The sequence below is a fragment of the Lytechinus pictus genome, chromosome 3, assembly GCF_037042905.1.
Source record: "Lytechinus pictus isolate F3 Inbred chromosome 3, Lp3.0, whole genome shotgun sequence".
Taxonomy (NCBI): domain Eukaryota; kingdom Metazoa; phylum Echinodermata; class Echinoidea; order Temnopleuroida; family Toxopneustidae; genus Lytechinus; species Lytechinus pictus.
Window position 1 is genome coordinate 29,657,799 of NC_087247.1, and position 27,637 is coordinate 29,685,435.

General features: G+C 35.5%; 1 protein-coding gene across 1 annotated transcript; it reads right to left on the reverse strand.

Moving 5' to 3' along the window:
- Positions 1–1,497: 1,497 nt before the first annotated feature.
- LOC135153421 (calcium-dependent secretion activator 2-like) lies at positions 1,498–23,067 on the reverse strand. The gene is made up of 5 exons (XM_064095948.1): positions 20,731–23,067; positions 17,695–17,849; positions 9,314–9,407; positions 7,459–7,580; positions 1,498–1,702 (listed from the first exon to the last, which is right to left on the reverse strand). Exons 2-5 carry the CDS (start codon positions 17,814–17,816, stop codon positions 1,498–1,500), a joined length of 543 nt encoding a protein of 180 aa, XP_063952018.1. The 5' UTR covers positions 17,817–17,849; positions 20,731–23,067.
- Between the last annotated feature and the right edge of the window lie 4,570 nt (positions 23,068–27,637).

The following is a 27,637-nucleotide window of genomic DNA, read 5'->3' on the forward strand; positions in this document are numbered from 1 at the left end:
CTTTTGTAAATAATTTGTTTTTCTTTGCATAATTTGAATGCCTGTGTTCAACTCTACTAAATTTCAGATAAAATTTTTTATTATTTAAGGAATAAGACATGATTGAAATTTTGATTGATTTTAAGCACAGTCCTATACCATAGCAGTCTCCTGGATAGCGCACAGAGGACATAAACCGAACCAAGAAAATGTGCATTATGCATGGAGTTATTTTACAAACTTGTCATAAATCATGGGGTTTACGGCGTGACCTAAACCCTATTTTTTTCCATAAAATCAAACAATTTCTAAGATACTCATGTTTTATTTCAAATGTTGATATAAATTTGAAATGCAAAGAATACTTTGCATAACATTGAATAATCAAATTTATGCTTTAGATATAAATAATTGCTTTGGGATCCTTCAATGGATGAAATTATGAGCATCAAAAAAAGCATCCAAACACGATTTTATGGATTGATTTATGGTTTACACCACATGTAATCATGAAAAGGACTGTTGGGTGGTCTAATTATCAAAGATCAACTTACAACACAACTATTTACATATATTGTTTTGGAGATCAGGCAAGGATTAGGACAGTTTCTATTAAAAATCACTGATTTACATTAAATACACAATTCTAGCTAACGACAATAACCAATAGTTCCTGGATAAATTTGACATTCGCTTTGCGCACTGAACTAGAAATTCTCCTTGTTCAGTTATATGTGACCCAACAACTTCTGGGCCCCGTCTTACAAGAGTTACAATTGATCCAATCAATCCTAACTCTATGTAAATCCATCAGTGTCATAATTTTTTCTATAGGAAATTTGCAAAATGTCCTTTGTAAACAAAGAAGAACACACCAAATCGTCAAGAAATCAATGAATTTATGGATATATATTCATATCTAGAATTTTTTTTAAACAAACGTGCATTTCGTATGTTGACTTTGCTGGCTTTCCATAGTTGCGATTGATCGGATCAATCGTAACTCTTTGTACAACGAGGCCCAGGTCTATTTGTACTATATTCAGCACTAATCTAGTGGTATCTGCCATCTCACCAGGTTCTCACTCTCTTCTTACATTTCGAGGAGGAATCTTTGCAAAACCTGCTCGGCCTACTCGTGTTATCCCTCTTGCCGTACATGTATACTATTCTTACCTTCATGCCACCAAAAGTTACTGGCCCGTATTCTGAAGTCGGGTTTAACTTAAACTCCGGTCTAAAGTTGTGGTTTAAGTATGGATAGCCAATTGTTACATAAATCACTAACAGTAGAGATATCATATTTCAGCTCATTTGGCTCTCTAATCATTCATAATTGTCTAGGAAGTATCAACAGATGATTGTCTTCACCATCGATGAATCAGGAAAGACCACAGCAAACATAAGAAACATACAACTGAATAAAAATTTTGACACTTTTGGCTTCCCATAATTTTAGCACAGAATTAGACCATGGTCTATAAAGGCAAACCTGACTTCAGAATACGGGCCACTGAGTCACACAAAGTGAAAGGCATGAGCTACCTCTGGGAACTCTTGGTTATTGTCGATAGCGAGAATTCTAAAATTGGAATGGGGGTTTGGTCCTACCTTTCCTAGCATGGTGTCATCTATACTCAGTACTCCCGTGTTCTCTGTGTAAAGCTTGATTTTGACAACAGGCAGTGGGTGGATGGTCGTGAAGTCCCCTTGCGTATCCCAACTGGACGGAACACAAAACAAATCAATTAAATTACAAAGAATATTCCATATGAGTCCAGATGTTACTTATTAGTTAAGAAATAGAGATGACTGAATAGCAGAAAAGGTAAAACATGATAAATGGACACATAAAGACCCAAATTCATAATGGCATTTTTTGATATGTGGTTGAAACCATACTCATTGTAGATTTCATGCAATAAATATGCATAGTTCAGTGTGTACATCGAGAAAGCATTCAATAAAAGAATGCGTGCTTTGTCACAGCATGCTACATTGAGGCATGTTACTAAAGCCCTGCGCACACTAAGTGACAGGATGCGACACAATTTTTTTCTATAAATCGCATTTTGCATTATATGTGAAAGTTCCAAGAAGTAAAATAATTTCATTTGAAGTTTGGCATAATGTTAGGAATAATAAAATCATAATTTTGCTTTGCGGCAAGCCCTGTGGTCGGAGTTTAGTCCAAATCAACTTCAATTCGCAGCCAATGATGACGTCATTACGATTTGGATTTGCTTTTATTCCTACAGGAAGACTCGAACTAGACTGAATTTCAATTTCAGTAGTCCTACCAATATTCTGATCACTGAACACTAAGATTTTATTGGTTGGAGTGTTCATATCGAATGTTATTACAACTTCTTTGAAATTAGGATCGTAACAAATCGCATAGTGTGTGCCGGACTTAAGATTAATGAAGCTGATCATCATCAAGATATGCTGATTTTTTTTAACATATACACATATCTGTGATCTTCTTAGTTTTATATATAATTCAGCAGTCTTGGAACACTCCCAAAGCATCTTTGAATTATTTAATTATTCTCTTCCTTTCTAACAAATCTATTTATTATGGTGTAATGTTTTGTACAAAAATGTAAATTTAAACAAAAATTCTTTGAAGTACATGTACCCATGTAGATTAGAAACACCACATTTTAGCCCTTGGCTGCAGTGTGTGTATTATAACTTGTGTATGCTTTAAATAAACCATGAAAACGGAATAGTAATCTTACATACAGATCTCATACAGTTTCATACCGTAAAACAGTTTTTATACTGCCCTATGGTGAATTTTAGTAAAACCATGGGTTCTATTAGGATCCATGGTAAACCACTGGCTTATAATTTAGTCTTGGCAGGGGATAAGAAGCCTGTGTCTACCGCTTATATACACAGCTATTGCCACTCCTAATTAAGAACCAGAACTGACATTGATGTATTGCACCTCCTCTGCAAAGTCTACCAGTGTTTGTTTTCTTCATCAACCTCCCAAACCTGACTAAGATAAACACTCCCCTCACTTCCTAAGCCAGGCTGAAATGGGATGAAGTCGATCTGCACCGCCGTGTGTCAAAGGTCAACTGATTCATCACACCAAAAGTCAATATTGACACCTCATAAATTAATTTCAAGGTGGTTGGAAGCCTTGCTGAGATGAATGATTTATGATTTGGGGTTTTTCTTTGTAAGTTCATTTTTTAAGTAAGTAAGTTCATTTTATTTGTCTTCTAACTTTGAGTTTGAATACGTGACAAACATATAAGTGTGTATGAAACAATGAGCAGAGTACATGATAAAACATACAGGTATATATAAAACAGAGTATGCAGAAAACATTGTTTTTAAATACATTATACAGCTTAAGACAGAAATGAAATAATTTTAAAGGAAGACGAGGAGACCTAAGTGAAGCAATGCTTGTAAATTAAGGTTCCTCATTACGAATTCAAAGAACATTGGATAAACAACAAAGAAATGGCAATATAATATAATATGATAACTAAAGAGAGAGGCAGGGAGAGAAGAGGGACACATTTATGTACAAAAGGGACAAAAAAGGGGACATGAGGACAGAGACCAGCCAGGCCCGGGAAAGGGGGGATGTTAAGTATTGATAATTTAGCATTAACTGATAAATAACACACGAAAAATAGGCTTTACGAATCACTTCCATAGTTACTCAGTAAATAAGATTTCAATTTTCGTTTAAACACTGTAGAACTGACAGCATGACAGGTTAAATACAGGTTAAATCTTCTGATTGATGATGAAAGTCATTTAGAATAGAAACGAGGTGATTGAATGGTAATTTTTTGAAGAATGGTGCAGCCTATATTCCATTAGATGATGGCATAGAGGAAGAACAAATTTCTTGACCGCAAAACATTTCTATTGAGGAAACAGTCTTTTATGAGTTGGGTGACTTTTGAGAGGGAAAGATGTACCAGAGCTCTAAATATAGGTAAAGTACTTTGAACCGCAAGGCTTGGGTTGTCAATCCAACTGTAGCACTTGCATCCTTTGGCAAGGTGTCTATATACATTTGCCACTCTCCACCCAGGTGAAGTAAATGGGCAACCGATAGTAAGATATTCATTGAATGCTCAAGCATCCAATCAGAATAACCATGCTAAAGCCGGTGTAATAGTATGCAGCACTTTGAAACAGTGGTATCTATTTCATATCATCATTAATTTATAAAGTTGTCCTACTTGCTTCTATCACTTAAAGTTGAATTAAGAAGGGGGTGAGTTTCCATAAATATGGGTTCCACACACAATATATAGTATATATCAGTTGTTCAAACAGATAGCATGTCACAAAAATACTCTGCCTTCTCGATATTTTGCTTTGAAACTCTATGAAATTAGCCACCTGTCAGAGCCCGAGAGACGAGTGTACAGAAAAATCACTCTGAGTGTGACGTCACCGGGGGGAATTTAGTAAAAGAGGTGTCCGGATATAATACAGAAATGCTATGCAGAGAGAGAAAGATGATTTTACTTTTTTTTTTCAAAGCAACTCAAATCAAACAAATAGGAATCGTATGTACAAATCTTTACTTTCCCTGTATAAAAAACAGTATGAATAACTATCATGAACTCTTAAATCATGATGTAAGATTGCAAACAGTGAGTTATAGAATGATATTTTCACTATTTCTCATTTATTTTATCACGATGTTCCATCAAGTGAGTAGCTGGAAAGTAATTCCGGCGGCTAGCTCAGCTCTGCGCGCGCTGCACGCCTATACAATACACACAACACCCAGGCATTGAGTGTACCGTACAGTAGTGGTCTGGTACCGGTATGTCGACCCGCAGTTCATGAGCATGCAGCGGTCCCCTGGCGTCTTTTTCTTCTTTCCTTTTGTCTTTGACTCCATTTTTATATCCTCTGGATCATTTCCACTCAGCTCATTCCACAGAACAATCTTGAATCAAACGTACTATTCTTCTCGGCCTTCCGAGTTGTTTTCTATATTTAAATTAATTACGCTAGAGGTCATCGTCACACATACAAACGCAATTCGCAAGTGAGTTAAAGACAGCAAGAAAGGTATGCGGTATAGTACGGTAGCTCGACAGCTAGCTGAGCCAGAGCGGGCGGCCGGTCGGCACAAAGCAATTCCGCAACCAACTGTGTTTTTTGCAAGAGCCGCGTCACATGCGGATAAATATGTCATAATAACACGTCTGCTACGTTATCGACTGGTGAGAAGATGTCGATCAAATTTCATATTATTCGCCTTGAAATTATTCCTTTAGGGTCTATGGTATCATTCTGAGGGAATTTACATATTAGGAATAATAGTACGGCCATAAATATACTTTTAATCATTTCCTCTTTGCAAGTTCTCCGGCTCGCAGATACAACTTTAACTGCAGTTTATTCCATTATGACTTGTTTCGCCACGGACACAGTCCCGAACGAAAACAAGGCATTAAAATCGTCTAAAATCGCTACAAAGAAAAACAGTTTTAACAATGTAGGGATATATTATTGACTATATGTCTTTGAATAATTATTACTTCCTTTCAGTATCGTTCACATAAAATCAATAGCGATAAAATGAAGTTTTGACACCAAAGTAAATATGGAGGCGTACGTGCATAGTACACAAAATGGCACTGCCTTGTTTACTACACCGGGACCGAATACCCCCCGGTGACGTCACAGTCAAAGAACACCCGTCTCGGTAGGCATTGCTTGAGCGAACTCAGGGAAAATGGGTAGGGATAAATCGTTCAAATTCACTATTTTGAAAAAGACAAGTGGAATGCCTCTGGCCGTCTCACCTGCATCACGCGATTCAATATAGCAGCAGTGCTGATTTTGAAAACTACTATAACTCGCACAAGATGTTCAGTGATACTTGGTTACTCTTATTTCCACATTTTATGAACTAGACCAATACACTTATAGAGATATGATGGCAATTCAACAAATACCCCCAACGTGGCCAAAGTTCTTTGACCTTACATGACCTTTGACCTTGATCATGTGACCTGAAACTCGCACAGGATGTTCAGTGATACTTGATTACTATTATGTCCAAGTTTTATGAACTAGACCAACACACTTTCAAATTTATGGCTGTAATTCAACAAATACCCCAATTTGGCCAAAGTTCATTGACCCTAAATGACCTTTGACCTTGATCATATGACCTGAAACTTGCACAGGATGTTCAGTAATACTTGATTACTATTATGTCCAAGTTTCATGAATCAGATCCATAAACTTTCAAAGTTATGATGGTAATTCAACAGATACCCCCAATTCGGCCAAAGTTCATTGACCCTAAATGACCTTTGACCTTGGTCATGTGATGTGAAACTCATGCAGGATGTTCAGTGATACTTGATTAATCTTATGTATAAGTTTCATGAACTAGGTCCATATATTTTCTAAGTTATGATGACATTTCAAAAACTTAACCTTAGGTTAAGATTTTGATGTTGATTCCCCCAACATGGTCTAAGTTCATTGACCCTAAATGACCTTTGACCTTGGTCATGTGACATGAAACTCAGGCAGGATGTTCAGTAATACTTGATTAACCTTATGGCCAAGTTTCATGAACTAGGTCCATATACTTTCTAAGTTATGCTGCCATTTCAAAAACTTAACCTCAGGTTAAGATTTGGTGTTGACGCCGCCGCCGCCGCCGCCGCCGCCGTCGCCGTCGGAAAAGCGGCGCCTATAGTCTCACTCTGCTATGCAGGTGAGACAAAAATGGGGGGTCGAATCACCTCTTAGTGTTTGGGGGGTTGTAAGGTTGCTATTAATGTAAATATCTCAATATTTGGAATCGTCTTCTTAATTCAACTTTAAGAATCCACGCTACTTGCTATACAGCCAGCAGGCTAGATATAACCCAGTACCTTGGACAACATATCTTAAGGCTAAGCTTTTAAATGCAATAGCCTTGTTGCACAGCAAACTATGAGTACAGGAATTTCAGTCCAAAAGCTAGTCATCCTGATTGGGTATTTGACCAGATAAATCAATCTAGAGGTACAGAAGGACACTAGGCAGACATTCTAATTAATTCCATTTCATTTTAGGGGTACAAGTGAAAGTTAAAAGCAGAAAAGATGGTAAACTGTGACAGCTTCCGCTCCAAATCCTGTAATAATTTAAACCCAACCCATTCCCATCCTTAAAGGGGGTATCTCCAAGAATCTGGAAAAAGCATTAATAATGTGTATGGATGACTGGCTGAGGGGGGGGGGTGAATCAGGTTTGATTGTGGTAACACAACATTTGCTCTTAAGACGAATGCCCCTCCGTTAATTTTTCTGAAGTTCAGGGGAGGAGTTGTGAAAAAAATTTTGGTTCAGAATCAAGTGAGGGTTATGATGAAGGTTAAGGTAGGGCTTGAAAACTTGGGCTTTTGTTTGGCTTAATCAGTGGGAACAATCGTTGCAGGAGCAAATGTCATGGAACCAAGGTTGTACTTACGTTGGTTTACTTGCTTCTGCCTGGTCTGTCTGTAGTTTCTCACCCCCTTCTACTTCCATGGTGCAGTATACGATCCTGTTCGGTGCTAGGAATTTCAAGCCTTGCACTTCCATCACCACTACCTGTTGGGTATATATTAAGAGTGATATATTCATCAATTACGTGTTCTGTACATCAATAATTACAGTTAAATACCGGGGAGCATTTCATCAACATTTGTCACCCGACAGGTTGTCAGATCTGACAACTTTCCTTGACTTTGATTGGCTGAGAAGCAATGCTACTATGGTAACCGTCGGATTAAACAGAAATTGTCAGATAAAACATCTGACAAGTCCTTTTAATGAAATGCCCACCAGAGCATTTGGTTCCTTAAACATCTCATTAATATATGTTTCATTTGACCATTTGCTTTACCATAAACCAATTAGGCACAATGTGGGATTTCTCTCTCTCTCTCTCTGCTTAAAAAGTTGTGCATAAAGAGTATTCCCTTGTATTGTGATTTCAATCAGTATTTTTTTATGTTGCAATAAAATCATAATATACTGATAATAATGAATGTAATAAAAATAAGGTATTTATATAACATCATCTAGTACATGTATATGTACTGTAGCTAGAAATATGTTACAACAAGATGCAGTTATGTGGATTTGAAGTTAGGTACATGGCAAAAACTGTGGTGTTGATTGGTGTACATAGAACCCACACCAGTCATTATACTCTGGTGTTTAATTGGTGTTAATTCAACACCTATGGGTGTTATTACCACCCATTTGGTCATTACTAGTACATTCTTGGGTGTTATGTTCAATCTCCTAGGTGTCATATATACACCTGAGTGTCTGTGGACACCAACTGGCATCAATCTTAACACCCAATTATTTTACAGTGTAGTTTTCATTTGAAAGGAAGTGATAACACCAACCTCCATGAGTTAAAGGCATCAATTCACATTTCAAAAGACTTCACAATCTCCTTCAAAATTATCTCTTTCCCCAAGCTTTCCCATACAAACACAACTGAAAATTCAATAGAAAAGGAAAATACAAACATAATCAAATTTGATCCCCCAATTCCGTTGCACACTGCAATTTGTAGGCAAATAGACTTGGATTTTGAAGCATAATATATTCGGTTTAGAATCACCTAGTTCTTTAATTTGATATGCGTGACATCAGTTCCGTTCTCTTTTCATCTGAGTAAAATGCAATTACAAGAATGAATAGGCTTCGAAAAAAACTAGGTTTGGGTTACCTCTGGCATCAATTGGATACAATCATGTTTCCGGAATATCTACAAGAAAAACTGTTCACAGAGTACAGTAATTTTTTATTACGCACGAGCCAGCATTAAGTGAAAAATAATTTTGTACAGATCCATGAGAAGAGAAAGTAAAAAAAAAAATGCATTTTTCTAAAATTGAGTCTTAACAGAATACTTATAAATCTTGTCTGTATAAGCTGAATATCAGGGGTTGCCTCTGGGTCTCCCTAAAATATCTGCGAATGTTTGAGGGCGGGGGCAAAGCCCCAAGCGAGGTCCAGGGGGGCAGTGCCTTGGCGGGGACTCATGGGGTTGGAGCCCTATTAAGCCCCCTTGAAGCTACCCAACTTGCCCCCAAATTAACGCTTTTACACACAATTGACTTGAACTCATTTAGTGGCATTCTAGGACAAAGTTCTGCAACACTAAAATAATATTAAGTAAAATGAACAATAAATTTGGAATTCTATTGTTTTGGGAGGAGGGGTTTGGGCATTGTTTTAAAAAAAAAATCAAAATTCCTACTAAAGTCTGAAAAGTGGCACCTCTAGAATATTTCAAGTGGCAGTTGGACCTAAGACATTACCTCCAATGTAAATGAGAGAACGACGTCTGATTTGGATAAGGTTGGCTCTGAATCCTCTGTTACTTCCATCATAGAAACTGCTGTATTTTGTGCTCTGAAAAAAACAAAGAGATTAAATAGTCCATTCAAATAAGAACAAAAAACAAGCCCTACAATAAAATACATATAAAAAACAGTTCTTGTTTACGATATGTACCTTAATATTCTCCTTTGTTCAGAACTGATGGTATAGAGAAAAACAATTTTTTTTCTAGTTATTTGTTTTGTATTTCTAGACATAAATGGCAAGTTAGCCCCACCTTTATCAATCATCTTGGGTTAAGCTTTAATCCTCCACCTTCTGTTCTCACAATGTTTTCGCCCATGCAAATTTGAGAAAAAAAATAGTATTGGCTAATAACGATCGTCTGGAGTTAAGAAACTGCCATGAGAAATGGGCATATCTACTTATATATCACTCTATTTTCACCCTCAACTCCTATCTTTCTTTCTCTCTGTGTGTTTCTCTCAGACTCTCCCCCTTATCTTACATTTCAATCAATCTCATATCCTGTCTTCAGATTTACACATGTAATATAGAATCTTGATGCAGCTGAGTTCCAAAGTGACCTTTTTGTCGCCAACTATCCATCATCATTTCCCCAATCAAAGCTGCTTTCTTCAATTCAACAGGGATCTCTGTACATACATTCGCGGGGCGACGAGTGTGTGGAATAACACCAGCTCAGAAGCTTTCAATTCTTTCTAAGGAATCTCCTTCTAATGCATGCTTCCAAAGGAAAATGAATTTGAAGAAAGTTTTCTGACTTAAAAAAAAAAGGGTGGTGGGGGTCCAATAGACGATATGAGAAGATATCATGTTTCCCACACAAGAAGGAAACCTTGGCCAATGAAAAAATATTGGGTTAGGACTCCCTTCCCCTCACTACAATTTATATGCAAAGATAATTGATTAAATATTGCTAAAAATATAAATCATGAAATCCCTGTAAAACTTTGTCTGCCATATTAACTCCTTCCAGTCCATCTATTCTTCTAAAGAACAGTTATTCTATTTATTTTATTATTCATATTATTCCAAACAATCAAAATTTAAGATTAACCCTCCCAAAAATACCAAAATAAAATCATAATAATAAAAGAGTTTGAAAACCCAGACTTCAGTGACTGCCTTCAAGGGCAACCTGAAAACATACCTGTATAAGAGTGCTTTTTAATAGACATTGACTTATTGTTCAGACATGTATTATAGTTTTTGTTGTTCTGCTCTGAAGCGCATTGAGCATCTAATCAAAATGTATTATTATTATTATTACGATTACTATAATAAATAATGAATATATTTATCAATGCAATCATTCATTCATTAATCAATTAATTACTTAATCAAAAAGAAAAAATCTTTGGTGACATGGGAAAAAGATGTATATTGCTGAATAGTATAAATCTGAGAAATTCAGAGCCAAACCAAAATAAGCAGAGTTGTCCACAAAAGCCTACAGAAAAAAAATATTGCTCATTAAGTTATATAAAAGTTTACTGTTTCCTGTATGGAAAGTATTTTAAGACTATTCAAACCTTAATGATTTTTTCATTTTGTGGATGGCTTTATGGAACTTGATAAGTTGTATAATGTTTTCATTGAAGTTGGTTACACCATAGGGTATTGGTTTCCTTTGGGAGACAATGCTGTTTATTAATGTTATATGGGGGAAAACTGTTTTACAGCTCATATTATGATATTTTTTTTTATATCAAACAGGTTGCATAAGTTCTAAAAAAAGTGTTAAAAAGGTACATGTAATTTTACAGAGTGTATTTGATTTAAGACTCAAAACTGTCTTGTTATCAGAAGTAGATGTTAAGTTGCTTTACATAGAACAGGATGTGAAGGGCAAAGGGGACCAAGGCCCCTTAACACAAAGATCAAGCTTAATATGTGCACATTGTACAATCTCAATGAAACTTCCAAGCAGTAAAAAAACAAGTGGAACGCCTCTGGCAGTCTCGCCTGCATTACGCAATTTAATATAGCAGCAGTGCTAACTTTGAAAACTACTATAAAATAATCATTCACAAAAACATCATTCATATAATGACATAATACCACGTTCATTGACCATAAATGACATTTGAACAGAGACTTAAGACTGTCAACTACACCCATGTCCACATTTCATTCACTCTATCCATAAACTTTCAAAGTTATGATGGCACTTCAACAATTACCCCAACATGGCCTAAGTTTATTGACCTTAACTGACCTTTGACCATGGTCATGTGACCTGAAACTCGTACAGGATGTTCAGTGATACTTGATTACTCTTATGTCCAAGTTTTATGAACTAGATCCATAAACTTTCAGAGCTAGGATGGTAATTTAACATATACCCCCAACACGGCCAAAGTTCATTGACCTTAAATGACCATTGACCATGGTCATGTGACCTGAAACTCGCACAGGATATTCAGTGGTACTTGATTAACCTAATGTCCAAGTTTCATGAACTAAATCCATAAATTTTCAAAGTTATGATGGTAATTCAACAAATACCCCCAACTTGGCTAAAGTTCATTGACCCTAAATGACCTTTGACCTTGGTCATGTGACCTGAAACTCAGGCAGGATGTTCACTAATACTTGATTAACCTTATGTCCAAGTTTCATGGACTAGATCCATAAATTTTCAAAGTTATGATAGTAATTCAACAAATACCCCCAACTTGACCAAAGTTCATTGACCCTAAATGACCTTTGACCTTGGTCACGTGACCTGAAACTCGACCAGGATGTTCACTAATACTTGATTAACCTTATGCCCAAGTTTCATGAACTAGGTCCATATACTTTCTAAGTTATGATGTCATTTCAAAAACTTAACCTTCGGTTAAGATTTTGAAAATAATTTTCCCAACATGGTCTAAGTTCATTGACCCTAAATGACCTTTGACCTTGGTCATGTGACCTGAAACTCAGGCAGGATGTTCAGTAATACTTGATCAACCTTATGTCCAAGTTTCATGAACTAGGTCCATACACTTTCTAAGTTATGATGTCATTTCAAAAACTTAACCTTAGGTTAAGATTTGATGTTGAGGCCGCCGCCGCCGCCGTCGGAAAAGCGGCGCCTATAGTCTCGCTCTGCTATGCAGGCGAGACAAAAATGGTGTCGAATAAACTCTCACATCTTGTTTTTTAACCATCTTCACAACTTCAAATTTTGACATTATCAAGAAGAAGAGTTACACTTCCAGATAAGATAGTCATTTTTTTTTTTGAAGACCAAATTACTATTTGGGCTATTTACAGAGAACCTTCTTTTGCAACTTATTGGGAAGGTTTTTTGAGGGGGGTCACAAATATGCAGCATAACAGTAGACTCAGTAGGTCGGCTCGCATATATATCACAGTGAATTACATCTTTACTCAAGTTTGTTGTACATGTATGTGAGTAGCATCTAGCACTTTGCATTATAATAGCCTTGTAGATGTCTGCAAAATACATCATGTAGATTACATCACAGAGGATTGAGAATGCAAATGGATATGGATATAGCTATTGCAGAGATGAGGTTCCCATAGAGTCTATCAAATTTGCATCTCCATCCTGTTCGTCATAAATTTGACACATCCACAGAATAATTTTCCTAGCGTCGCATCGTTATTTGCTTCAGTTTTAAAAGACAGCTCAAAACTCTTTTATGTCGCAGACTTTTGCATACATTTAGGACTGTACAGAATAGTAGTCAAGAGCTTTTCTTTAATAACCAAAAATATCAAAGTTGGTATTAAAGAAAAAATATTTTTTGACATCACTCATGATCTAGATACATTGTTGTCATAGTATAGATGGTGTGCCGATCATGTACGCATTTAAGTACTTCATGAATAAATATATCATAGCATAGGAAATACATAAAGGGCGACATGCGATTTCACCCTCATGACAAACAAAATAGCCCCTAAAATTCCTTTAAATGCATGCTTTGGGATGACCATTCTTTCTATAGTTGCCCCAAGATCTATCTGTCAACAAAAATATTCAAGATGATTAAAAATAAATATTCTAACTATGGCAGAATAATGACATTTACTTTTACTGCAAAAAGTAGCCCTTTAAATGAAAGAAGAAGCCCCTGAAATGCCGCAATCGCCCCAATGTGAAAAAAAAGATAGCCCCTAAAAATAAACATTATTTCCTGCTGTATCATAAATATGGTGTATTATCTTGGGTTGTCCAGCTTTCTTGTCATTCCACCCTTCCACATTCCAGCGAACATCACCGTTTCTGCTTGCACATATAATTAAGCTTCATAATCACAGAATTAAAGTATCATGTTTTTATAAATCAAATCACCTGAACATATACAGTACTCTCGTAAAGTATATATTCACATATACATAAGCATGTTCACCAATTTGAAGATTATCACATTTTTTGTACCACCAATCTAAAATCATATTTTTAACTTATTTAACTTATTTTGGTTCATGAAAGAGCTCTTGTCTGTGCTGTCGAGTAATTCAAATATTGTAATGAATGCATGATTATATTCAACAGTAGAATGAGTGTAGAATGAGTAAAGAATGAAGAGGAACTAAAACAATATCCAGAATGCAGACTGAAATTTTGTGTCAATAGGCCTACAAATGATTTATATTACCCATATCCCTCCCAAAAGCTTTGAGTCCCATGTGCAAAATATTAAAGCTCGATACAGGAAAACAAACTTTGTTTGATGTTTGTTTGGCATTCTTGTATTAAATACTTAATGCCCAAAATCACAAGCCTTTATAGTCATCACTAATTCCATCTTCACTTCAACTGACCATTTTTTTTCAATCATTCCATCCTAATACACCTCGAAATGTAGAATATTTCACTATCAAACAAATACTACATAGTACATTTTCATGATTCCATCTTTTGCTAGAAAACACATACATCCAATGATCGCTAATGGATCTAACCCTTTTTATGTACATTACATGTTAGATACAGTATGTACAAAATGTACATGAATTGACATTCCTGCCATTTCATCTCAGAACACTCCACCCCCAGCATGCAGGGAATAATTTTCCTGGTATGGCATCGCAATTTGCTCCACATTTTTTTAAAGACTGCTACGCATAAAGTCTTTTGTATAGCACATTTTTACACAGGACTGTACATTACTTAATACATGTAGTTGAGCGCTTTTCTCTTATGACCAAAAATGCTATTCAAATTTGTAAAGCGAAATTATTCCCCGACATGTATCACTAAATGATCCTGCAGAGCAGCCCCAAGAAATTACATTCTATGTAAGACAGCATAATGTACAAAGCAACACGTAAACAACCTCCATCGGACACAACTTGTCCGAAACTGAGCATTCATTAGCGTACATATATGCCTGCAGCCCACGAGGACGGACACACGCAATCTTGCATATATTGGCAACCCACACACCATCATTATCTGTGGGGATCGTATAATTATCATGTCAACATGATAGTAGATGAAATATTTCATCACTATAATGCCAGCTCGTGTTTGCTCTACAGCTGTGCAAACACAGCATGGGATTGATTGTTGTATCTTTTATCATGGTGCTTTAATACTTTATAAAATTATAGTTACATGCATGTTTTAAAATGAGGTTTTACTGACCCGTGCTTTGCAGTACTGTTCATGTTATACAGGTGTATATGTATATTATCTATGAACCTGCATTGTTCATTTGTGAGGGGTAACATTTGATCAATATTGTTATCATGTGTCAGGTGAAAATAGAATGAACTTTAATTTGAATCCAACATGTTAAAGACAGAGGCCCGCATTAACTTTAATAGACCATGGTCTATAAACTCTGTGTTAAAGTTATACTAAGCCAAATATCTAAAAATTGCATTTTACACATAATACATGATTTCTGTCTTTACTAGGAATTTTCTCATGTGTTTATGATGAATAGAACTACATGAGTAATTATTCTCAGTAATTTATAAATGATTTGTGATTTGAGTGATAAATTGAACCTGTCCAGTTAGAGATTGGCTGCATGGAATTGGATGAAATTTTCTGGATATCACCTTTTGTCTAGTGTACATGTAGCTTACTGCTAACCACTCAATGAATTTGTAAGATAGCTACCCCAACAAAGGGTCATTTTTTAATGAAATACATGTAAAGCATTTCTAGGAGAAGAAATCTAATTTCAAAAATTTGCAAAGAATCAGCCAGAGAAAAAAATCATAGCCGCTGTAAACTTTTGTAATATTGGAATGTTGGAATTATTATGAATTTTAGAATTACTCCTATTATACAAAGCTAAAGCCAGGCTTTAACTTCCTCTATGGCTATTTCTTATCTCTGTAAAGTAAATATTTAGAGCTCTAGACATACCATCACAACCTGAGAATGGAAGCTCATTGCTTGGATACTATACATGATACAGGCTTCCCTGTTTAAAGTGTACATAGGATCTGTTTGATGAGTTTATCTCCAGATTTTGTGGTTATCATGTACATGTAATGGTACCTGCTTAAGGTTGACCATGACATAATATGGCATGTGGGTTTGGGTCTCTGTTAAACTTGTACCAGCTACTGTGTTTAATCTAGGTTGAGCAGGGTAGGAAGTACATGTGTAATTTTTATGTTTTAGGAGCTATCTTTTTTTCCACATTAGGTCAATTGCAGAATTTTTGGGGCTATTTCAATCATTTTAACTATTTTTAGGGATACCAAAAATTATGCAGTTAAAGCAAATATCATTCTGCCATATAGTTAGAATATTGATAAATTTCTAAATAATCTTGAATATTTTTTTGAGTCTAGAAAGAATCGCCGCCCAAAAGCATTTATTTTTGGGGAAATTTTAGGGGCAATTTTAGCGGTCATAAGGATGAAATCACCTGTTACCTTAATGCATTTCCTATGCTGAGGTAGAGGCTTCAGCTTTTGTACTGTCTTTATTTTATATGTCTGATGCTCTTCACCAAAAATTTACGCCTTCAACAAAATTTTAGGGGTATCAAAAAATTGAAGGGGGGTTTGAACACCTGTAACCCCCCCCCCCCTGCGTACGCTACTGACTACTTCACACCAACTGTAATCCGGCGGCACCAGAACTATGGCTTACATTATATGAAATATAGGCTTGTGTGTTCATTGATTTCAAGCTGCATTTGGGTAGAGGGTACATGTATATTTCATTTCTACTATGATTTTTTTTCAAATTCTATAAGATGTCATGGAAAACATTTGGAAGGGGAGGGGGGCTGCCAAAAAATACTCTTTTTTCCTTTTGAATGCTATAAACAAAAAAGCTACTGAAATCATTTGATGTGATTGGCTGATAATGAACTTGAAATAGAAATTGTGCATTTCTTATTATAACAAGTCTTTTAATAAATGGAACCCAGGTATCCTTATAATAACAATCTCTTTATCTTTGTATTTCAATGATGATATTCAATCGATAATCCATAAATATTTTGCACCGATATCTATAGGCCTACACTAAAAATATAAATTTCTCTCAGTTCTGAAATATTTTCTGTTCTTGGAAAAGTACGACAAAAATGGACCGGACGGCTGCCTAGGGAGAATATTGCAGGGCTAGCTCTCCCCAATACATAGCTCGAACTTCACACCCGAGCAGGAATCAACGTCTATTTAGAAATGGGCATGACGTCAATATGGCTGCTCGACGGTCTCTTATTACGAGTGCATGGAAAATGACAAGTACAGCAGCTAAATTGAGGCAGCTTGCTGTATGTATGCATGCATTTGAACCCGTCACTGAATTGATGTATCCCGCTCTCTATTTCCTCCTCCCCCTCTCTCTCTTCATATTTCTTTTCCTCTTCCCCCTATCTCTCTCTCTCCCTCCCAGTGATATGCAGTGGACCAAATTAAGGTCAAAGGCAATTGACTGAGATCTGATTTTTATTCTGAATATTTTAAACGTTTCTTAAAAATTATAACATACTTTGAGAATCGCTTTTAGGCAATAAAAACAGAGAAATTTGTGCCAAATTACAAAAGATAGCATGTAGCTGGTTATAGATTGAAAACTGTTAACTATCCAAATAATATTCTTCTCCTCTGCTCTCATTAATTCTCAATTTCATCCCATTTTGCACAAACATTTTTTTCTTTTTATTTTAACTAGATGGATTTTTGACTGCAAACAGTAAAAATGTATGCCGCCTCAATTGCCAGACCAAGGATATACTAGGCATCTTACCTCTACATACAGTTTTCAAATAATGAACTGTGACCTTTGACCCCAAAATTTTCTCAAATCATCCTTTCTCAAACATGTATTTTAAGACATATTTTCATTCAATAGGAAGAAAAGTGGGATGGATAACAAGTCATATTGTACCTTTTCAGTTTCTGCAGGGAGTATTTGGAATCTGTGTTGCCCTTGGAGACGGGTAAACTTTCCAGGTTTGCCATGAGTAAGTTAACAGCCGAATGAAGCTCGTCCACGTACATACTCTCCATCTCCTTCACAATGAACTTGGGACCTTTCTTGGTCTAAAGAAAATCAACAAAAAAATAAATGATAAGGATACAATAATAGTTTATATAGTACCTAATACTTTGCATCTCTAAGCACTTTGAATGTAATTATTATTACACCGATCACACATAAAATGCACCATCTCCACTCCCTGAAGAGCATCTTGTCCAGGCAACCGGTTTTTTTTGCCAGTGCACAGATAATAATAATACATGAGATTTGTATAGCGCACTTTCCATCTTGATTAGATGCTCAAGGCGCTTCAGAGCAGAACAACAAAAACTATTTACATATAATACATGCCAATCTAATCACAATTGAAATATCAATGTTGCTGTGATTTAAAAAGAATTTTCATTTAAAAATCCAGAACTAATTTGATTCACTGTATGACCCCCCCCCCCCCTCCTCCCCCCCCCCCAAAAAAAAATCCTCTCATATTGGATCCATAACCTCAATGAACATTCAATATAGCTGTTCGGAAATTAAGAGCGACTTTGACTGGTGAATTTTTCTTACGGCTTAATAATCAGCAATGAACATCTCATGGTGAATATCATTTGCCACAAGCGAGGATCACCAGTTGTTCTTAAAGTCACTCTTAACTTTTTACTAAATACGAACAGATTTATGAAACGGCCCCCAGGACTAGTTAGTATTAATTTTCTGCTTACTTGGCAGTTTTCTGTGTGAGCTACAGTTTTCCTGACATAGCAATATTGGTCAAAATAACGACCAAACAAAGTAATTATGAAGCATGGTCAAGATCTGCAACTTTGTATTTATCCATTTAATGATCAATAAATATTTTCAGTGCCGTTTTCCTCTGCAAGTTTAAAAAAATAAGCTGAGTTCATAATCAGAAATTCAAGAATGTAATTGATCTTTACCACATAGTTATCTCTGTAATCATTCACAACCCTCCTGACATGGTCTGATGTCACAAAATTCAGCCCAATAAAGAAGCGCAATAAAGCTTATTTCTAAAACACACCATTTTCTTTTGAAAGCAAATAACTCCGCTGGCAAGCAGTGAATATGTACAAACTTGCAATGCTATGCTTTATACCTATATGGTCATGACTTAAGTTCCAGTCGGGATCTTTGATGAGGTCAATCCCTCATTAATTAATATAAGCCTCAGGATCTGTATCTTATAAGTTGGAGTATGAATCACAGATCATCACCCTACAAAGAGTTGCGATTGATCCGATCAACCGTAACTATGGGAAGCCAGCAATGCCAACATCTAAATTGCATGTTTCTTCAAAATATTTTCTAGGTATGATATATAATTACATCCATCATTGTCTTATGTGCTCCCCTTTGAGTACAAATTAAATTTTCCAAATATCCGGCAGGAAAATTTATGACAATGATGGATTTCCATCAGTTGAAGTTGATTGGATCAATCACAGCTCTTTGTAAGATAGAACCCATGAAACTAAAGATTCATGCACGTACACACAAATTATATATGACTTCATAAAGCATAAAGTGAGGCTTCCATGCAGTAGATTGAACTTCTACCGTGGACTAATTCCTAAAAGCTTCTCCCGTGCATGGCACGAGCGCCAAATCCTGCCCAAATATTTAAAAGACTAAAATGTTTGCTTATATCCTAAAAACCACTTGAAAATTATTTGTCACACAGAAAAAAAGTACACATATTTCCCAGTAATATACCAGTGCCCCCAAATTGTATGGCATGCCATAGGTAATTACATCATACTGCGCAAGATTACTCAGATGTATTTGCCTAACCCAGATTTGCTTGGCATTTAAAACTTCATGTTCTTACATCATAAAAAGTACATTTTCTTTTCTGGATACAACTATGTATATAATCATAGTTACTCATTTTTATTTTGTATTCATTTCTCTCTTGATAAAAGTTTTCAATTCATTCGATCTTTAATCAGTTTGATTTAAAGTTTGCATGACATGTCACTTTTTGTTCAACATTGTTCAGATATTGTGCTGATAGAATATGTACATGTAAATAGGGTTTTTTAATCTTGTATCAAACTAAAAAATATCACCATACCGAACCCCCATTTACACCTGCGATTTGAAAGAAAATAAATGTATATTCCATCGAAAGCAAGGAGTTACAATCTTGTCTACCTCACATAATCCCCACTCTGCACCTTGGCTAATGGCCCCATCGGAATTGTAAAAAAACTCTGTGCAAATCTGTACCATTTATTTCCCAACCATTCTCGGATTACTTCAATTTTCTGCCATGGAGGGGGGGGGGGTTGTTTCACAAAGACTTATTGGGTGACCTAAATTCATGCTTAAAGGCAAAAGAAAGTAGTTGCAGCAAACCATTATTTCATGAGAGTCTTTTAAATCAAGGTTAATTGTCACCAAATTACCATATATCCAGATCTGGTATACTAAAACTTATCTTTGTGAAATCATGAAATCTTAGTCCAGAACCAATAATTTTGATGATCACTAACACATAAAAGCATAATATGTGGGACAGTGTATTAATATTGCTGGGAGAAATACCCTACATTTCATGGAATTCCGCGCTTATTTTGCTCATTTCTCAGCAATTACGCATTTTCTTCCAGTCATTTGGCACATAATTTATATTTATACATACAAACATTTGGGTGATAATTTTATCGGATTCCGTTCGAACTCATTTTGAGGTCGTTACCACAACTGGTATGCCAATGCACACACAGTATCCAACGCATAAACCTAATTGATTGAAGGACCATGCAGTAGGGCATGTCCTTGAAGCATGATCTGACCAATGCGGTAATCAGTGCTTTATAAACCGCATGCAAATGAGAATGTAAGCGCGATTCTTAGTCAAACTTAAATTTTTGTGAAACACCCCCCCTGAACTGTAAGCTTAGAGGGATCCTGGTGTACCTTTGATATTTGTTCAGCTAGCTGGAGTCTTCCGTCGAGTTCCCTCCTGATCTGTGCAGCCTGTTCATCAGCATTATCAAGCTAAAAGCAAGTGATGAAAAAAAAAAGACGAATCGAAATGTTAAGGGGGTGAACATAGAACACGAAAGATTGACTGAAATTATCACTCGTGGTGGCACTGGAAAAGTAATATCCTACTTATGGATACAACACCAAAAATATAATCCAGTTGTTCTGAGTTTTGTGTAACTTGGCTCACATATCTTTGGGCAATATTTAGAATCGAATACAATCTTTAATGGTCGGGTGGGTGTTTCATAAAGCTGTTCATAAGTTAACAGAAATTTTAAGAACAACTGGTGACCCTTTCTTATGCTAAATACTCACCAATGAACATACAATGGTAAATATCATTTACCACAAGAAAGGTTCACCAGTCGTTCTTAAAGTCGCTCTTAACTTACGAACAGCTTTATGAAATGGCCCCCAGGTCCACATTGACATCGAGTCAGGGAAAAAAAATACAAAGGGGCTTGGGGTGATTTTGCCCCCCCCCCCCCCCCCATGCTCATAAGAGCCCTGGAAAATTTATATTAATAGCAATGTTAAAGTTTATCCAATGCTACAGATTTAGGCAGTAGAATATGAAAAGAAGCCTCCCAAAATAAGAAGGAAAAAAAAAACTTCATGCATGCATCACTTTGATTGCATAAAGAGGCACACATGTATAACATAGAAATTTTGATCTACATCAGATATACAAAATTCACAGCATTTACAAACTTAATTTAGAAGGATATGCATGAAATAACATGGGCATACATGTAGATATAAGGGAGTGGATGGCAACACACAAAGTAAAATAAACTTGACTTTAGTATCAAACATAGTGCAATATTGAAAATTTTAGTTAATAAATATATCATATGAAAAGTGAGGTCTGCTACTTAACCGAATATTGTTATTTCATATTTATGGGCTAAAAACATGAACATAAATTTGAAAACAAGCGCAGCGCCTCTGGCAGTCTCGCCTGCATTACGCGATTCAATATAGCAGCAGTGCTGACCTTGAAAATGAATAAAGAATAATCATTAACAAAAAACGCCATTCATAGAATGTTAGAATACTACATTCATTGACCCTAAATGACATTTGAACTTGATCGTGTGACCGAAGACTTGTGCAAGATGATCAGTGATACTTGATTACCCTTCAGTCCACATTTCATGAACTAAATCCATAAACTTTCAAAGTTATATGGCAATTCAACAAATACCCCCCATCATAGCCAAAGTTCATTGACCTTGGTCATGTGACCTGAGACTCATGCAGGATGTTCACTGATGCTTGATTACTCTTATGTCTAAGTTTCATGACCTAGATCCATATACTTTCAGAGTTAGGACATTTAAAACACTTAATCTTGGTTAAGATTTCGTTTTGATTCCCCCAACATAATCTAAGTTGACCCTAAACGACCTTTGACCTTGGTCAAAAGAACTGAAACTCACAAAGGATGTTCAGTGATACTTTGTTACTCTTATGTCCAAGTTTCATGAACCAGATCACTAAACTTTCAAAGTTATGATGGAAATCAACAATACCCAATGGCAAAAGTTCACTGACCCTAAATGACCTTTGACCTTGGTCATGTGACCTGAAACTCAGGCAGGATATTTAGTAATACTTGATAACTTTTATGTCCAAGTTTCGTGAACTAGGCCCATATACTTTCTAAGTTATAATGACATTTAAAAAACTTAACATTTGGTTAAGAATTGATGTTGATGACGATGCCGCCTTTGTCACTGCCGCCGCCGTTGGAAAAGTGGCACTTATAGTCTCTCTCTGCTATGCAGGCGAGACAAAAAACTGAAGATTTACAAATTTGTTCATAACATATTAATTTGCTACTCATTCCCAGGACAAATAAAGAGTACAAAACCTGTAATCTCATAAACAATTTTTTTTCCATAAAATAACTTCATATCTTATGCTGATACTCTCCAATAGAATGTAACATACCAGACTGTACAGAGCAAAACTCTGGCAATGATTGGTGTACATATAGTGGACCACACCAGTCATTATACTACACTGTTATATATTTGGTGTTAGTTCAACACCTATGGGTGTTACTTCAACACCTATGTGTATTATTAGAACACATTTTACTTAAACACTCTTTGGTGTTATGTACAATCTTTAGGGTGTGGTCTATTAGGGAAAAAATCAGGAGAGCGTTTCATCAACATTTTCATCCGACAAGTTGTCAGATCTGACAACTTTCCTTGATTTTGATTGGCTGAGAAGCACTGTCACTATGAAAACTGTTGGATAAAACAGGAGTTGTTGGATAAAACGTCCAACAAGGCCTTTCATGAAATGCTCCCCTGGTGTCAGTTTTAACAACACCCAAGTTTTTATAGTGTATAAAAAAGTAGATTATATACAACTAGGTGGCCTGTCAGTATGACAGAAAATCTCTTTTAATTTTAGTCTTGTCTTGTTATCCACTTATGAAGTACAACGTAAGTCTCAAATAGTCTTTGTTATTTAAATTAATGATCCGGAACTATTCAGAAATCAGACATTTGAAATTAGGGTACGTTTTATGGCTCAAAGTTACATGGCTACTGTAATTATTTCATGAAGGTGATTTTAAGCCTATGAACTAGCAGAAAAATCACTACCATCAAAGAATTGATGGGGGTGACTATCTAAGAAACCATCCCTAATCAAGAACCCCTTCGTGTATTTTAAGCATTGACTACCAAGGATGGTATTGGTAATGATGAGATGATGATGATGGGGGGGGGGGGTTGAATGGGATTGCACTAGCAATGTGTATGCAGAGGAAGTAAAATTGCTTGGGGTCATGTTCCAGTAATGAATAAACAAGAACCCTCGTGTGATTTGAATGGAGGCTTCAAACAGCGTGGAGGGCTGCCTCTCTCCCCGCTCCTATAGCATCTGACGTCACAAGTAGCCCTTTAATCTGGGAAACTTATTTGACGGTATACTCCGCTCCTCGGGTATGGCCAATCCATAGCAGCACGCCTATCGCAATCATGATGGATTGCACTGGATGCATATAGAATTCTGATTCAAACACGCAAGTCCTTGAATCGACATCTCAGCATGAATTTTTAACAGGACACATTATCACTTTTAAAACTTAGCAATAAAAACAAGGAATAGGCACTATTTGTACTTACTGAGAATACATGAACATAAACCAAATGAATTTGTGATTATGATGGTAATTGTGCTAGACACAGAGCTGCTGACCTTAATTGCGAAAAATCCTAATCTTTATTTCTTTTTATCCTATTTTTTAACCTGAAATCCTATTTCTCTTTGAACTTTTGAAAAACATCCCCAAAATCATAATTCTTGCAAGAATAAAACATTCTATTTCTAATGTCTCTTTCCCCTTAATAATAATCCTACTAGTAAGGATAAAATCCTACTAATTGGCAGCTCTGTGGGCAAATAATGCTAATCTTATTACTTAAACTACATGTTATGATCATATTTTGGTAACAATAATTACATTTTATATCATGATTTGCTTATACATGTAGCTCTCAATAATCTGTTAGAAAAAATAGCAGACATACAAGGAAAAATAATCTACATCATACTAGCGAACTCAGTGTATTGCATCTTAAAGTGAAACATACATTAAATCACTGACATAAATGGAGGATCACAGCTTTACACCAAAGACATCGCTTATTTTTTTTATTTAATATTGTATTTCCCTTCATTTCTTTCCCTCTTTTTCTTTTCATCCCTCACTGCTATGTGTACTTTCATCCATTTTCATATAATTTCTTATTCAATGTTTGTGTTATGTTTTAGTATCATATATTTTTATAACTGAAATATCAAATATACGGTTCTTATCTTTCATTTTCAGTATTTTTTTATTTAAATCCATTTACATGTACATTACTTCTTATTTCATTTCTCAAACATGATTTTATTTTATTTCATTTTATATTTCTAAACTTATTTTTAGATACTATTAAGCATTATTACATATACTTTCATATTCTTTCTTTTTTCTTTCTCCTTTATAATTTCTACAAGTCTACTTCTTTTTTTTTGGGGGGGGGGGTTGGGGCTCTTCCTGGCTTAACAGTGGAATATTGCACAATCCAATTTCAGTAAAACATTACTTTTCAGTTTATTATTTATTTATTCATTGCACTTTGATGGATTTCATTTTTTTGTGTAAGAAAAGTGAAAAATATAAATTGGAAAGAATATTGGAAAAGAAATGTCATTTTTAGCCAAGGCCAACATGAATGTGATTAAAATCCTTGTAGTGTGACAAAATGCATTTACTGGTATGAAGAACAGTTAGTATCATTGAATGCTCCAAGCACTAAGTTTCTATGTTATAAGTCAAGGGACTAATTATTGTCAAGTGCACTTAAAGGTCAAGTCCACCCCAGAAAAATGATGATTTGAATTAATAGAGAAAAATCAAACAAGAATAATGCTTAAAATTTCATCAAAATCAGATGTGAAATAAGAAAGTTAAGACATTTTGAAATTACACTTATTTTTCACAAAACAGTTATATGAACAATTCAGTGATATGCAAATGAGAGACTCAATGATGCCCCTCACTCACTATTTCTTTTGTTTTTTATTGTTTAAATTATACAATATTTCAATTTTTACTGATTTGACAGTAAGAACTGACCTGACTAAACCATAAAAGGGAGGAAGAAATCCTTGATTCACAGGAGAATGAGGAGAAAATCATAATATTTCATATTTCATATATCAAAATACAAAAGAAAGAGTGAGTGATGTCATCAGTCCCCTCATCTGCGCACATACTGACCAGGATGTGCATACAACTGTTTTCTGAAATAAAAACGAAACTTTGAAATGCCATAACTTTCTTATTTTACATCGGATTTTGATGAAATTTTCAGAGTTATGCTTGTTGGATTCTTTCCAATGCTTCAAAGCTTTGCATTATTACACTTCCTAATCATATGTAATGTACACCAAATGAAGTAAAACCTATAAATAAGTAGCTTTGGTTACAAACAGATAATAATTATAAAGAGTCTGCCACATGGATTCTGCACTATTCCAAAGGCAACGGTAACCTTTGGCCTTTTGAACGGGAGATGGGGGAGCACAATATGATGCATACATACATACATGTACATGTAGCAATACTTTGCATGTAGTAGGTGTAGCCTCAGTACTACCACAGGCAAGCATGCAGATTATGACTTGTAATAATGTCCTGCGTTATTGATTCCGTGGCGCAGGTTGCCGTCATGGTATTTCTCAAGCAAAAGGTTACTCTCCATTTGCATTAGGATAACAGGCTGGTAAATCAATATTGGGCTAGATTATGGGGGATCGGGTGTACATGTCAATATATTGGCGAGTCTGCATCGTCATGTAGCTGCTGGATAGATCATGGAAAGAGTACAAAAAAAGATACCTTCTTGGATAAGATCAACCCCACCAAATGCATCTCATTTTAAGGAAGCTGCATATGTATCAAACCATTGCCTACTGGAACCAGTTGTCCCTATACAAAGTATATGGGATTCACACAATTCAGTAATCATTGGGTTAAAAGGCACCCAGTTTGAAGACACAGTGATATGGCATTCCCCAATGCTTAAACATTAAAAGAACAAGTGGAACGTCTCTCTCGCAGTCTTGCCTTCATTACACTATTCAATGTAGCCATGTACAGTTACTGACTTTGAAAACAACTTCTGAATAATTTTTCACAAAAAACTTCATATATTTTCTAAGTTATGACATTTCAAAAACTTTAATAACCTTGGTTAAGATTTCAATGTTGACGACGCCGCCGACATCGGAAAAGCGGCGTCTATAGTCTTGCTCTGCTATGCAGGCGAGACAAACATGAGTCTAAATGGCACAAAATTTCTGGTAGAATATATTAACTTTATACAAATGCCAAGCCTTGGTTAAGATAAGGTTAAGACAAAAAATTTAATTAGTATTTAAATGCTGAAATGTCACAATTCGTTCATCAACTTCAAGGATAGACCACAAACATTTCTTCATTGTTTACATCTTTATCATGACCTTTGTGAGCAATGAAGACGCGTATGTGGGTCTTTTATAACTCATAGTCACTCCAATATCACCACTATATGTGGGCAAAATGTGTATAATACATGCAGTATTGGGGTTATTATAAATGGAAGCCGAGTATTTGAAATAGTTTATTGGTCAATTTTCAAAATACATACATTTGCAACCATACTCAATTAACATTCTAACATGAACAATTACTTTTTGGTAATATAAATCTTAACTCTTGATTTCAACTAATGAAATACATGTATAATCTTCAACAAGCACAGATCAACTTTCATAATTGTAAATAATCTTTTAGTTTTACTAAAGTGGCATCATTTTGAAATTGTAAATATAAATCTGTATAACCCAAATATAAGCAGCACAAATAGTAATTATACAGTAGAAGCAATTAGAAATGTAAAAAGAAAACCCCAAATATATCATGATAATAATAATAAAGATGATGATGATAATGACAATGATAATAAAAGTACATGTAGTAGTAGTAGTAATAGTAGTCGTAGTAGTAGTACTACTACTATTGCTGCTGCTTCTACAACTATTTTTGAAGTGTTTGTAACATACCGTATCGTTATTTCTGTCAATATATTATGAAAGATTGAGAAACATACATGTCCTTTATGAAAAATAACAAACTTAACAGCCTTGAAAAAAAAGTGTTATTTTGCTACATGTATGTAGACTGATGCATGGACAATGTTATCAGTCTTAGATATGAAGTAACTATGCATATACTGTACATGTACATGTCATGTGCAGAGGCAGTAGATTATTGTAT